The 833-nt window shown below is 44.7% G+C and overlaps 1 protein-coding gene across 1 annotated transcript in view; it reads left to right on the top strand.

Moving 5' to 3' along the window:
• The first annotated feature begins 709 nt into the window (after positions 1 to 709).
• LOC117958122 (mitochondrial glycine transporter A-like) overlaps positions 710 to 833 on the top strand; it is a 7,163-nt gene continuing 7,039 nt past the window's right edge. The window contains exon 1 of the mRNA XM_034894384.1: positions 710 to 716. Coding sequence (XP_034750275.1) covers positions 710 to 716 — 7 coding nt within the window. The remainder of the gene's footprint in view (positions 717 to 833) is intronic.

The raw sequence follows: 833 nt of genomic DNA on the forward strand, positions 1-833 counted from the left end.
ATGTAACACTCAGCAACCTTCTACCTGCTCTCACACTTTATTATCCCCAAAACCACCTCTGGACCCCGTGGCCTGTCCAGCCAGAGAGGGGAGGGTAAGACAGGTCGTCCCTACGTCAGGGAACACACACACACACACACACACACACACACACACACACACACACACACACACACACACACACACACACACACACACACAGCTGCCCTCACCTTTAATTAGAATTAAATTATATATAAATATTTAAAAAAAGGCGCAACAACAAGAACCAACCTTCTGCTCAAACTGAAGAAGACTACAGAAGAAAATGCCATCAGTTACGTAGGACGGCGACCAACAACTCTCTCCTTTGTTGATTAATCTGTTGATTATTTCTGGATTAATCCGTTAGTTTTTGGGTCTATAAAATGTCCAAGCAAAGTCCTCAAATGTCTTGTTTTAGCCACAACTCAAAGACATTCAGTTCAATGTCACAGAGGAGAGAAAGAACTACAACATACACCCATTTCTAAGCTGATTCATCGTTGCAGATCTACCCTCAGGACTAGTATCAGGTGAACTAAACGTAGTTTTTCCAGCTGAAACACTCACCAGGGCTAGGTCCATGGTTCTTCAGGACGGGGCATACGTTTCTTCACAAACTATCTGTTGTTCCTTTCTTCTTTTAGGGGTGTCTGAGTAATGTCCGGAGATCAAACCCAGTCTGGGGATGAAGAGTAACTCTCTCTGAAGATACAGTCCTGCTGTCTGTCTCCGAGTGCTGATGATCCCTCTCTCACACACACACACACACACACACACACACACACACACACACACACACACACACACAC

The sequence above is a fragment of the Etheostoma cragini genome, chromosome 15 (genome assembly GCF_013103735.1).
Source record: "Etheostoma cragini isolate CJK2018 chromosome 15, CSU_Ecrag_1.0, whole genome shotgun sequence".
Classification (NCBI taxonomy): domain Eukaryota; kingdom Metazoa; phylum Chordata; class Actinopteri; order Perciformes; family Percidae; genus Etheostoma; species Etheostoma cragini.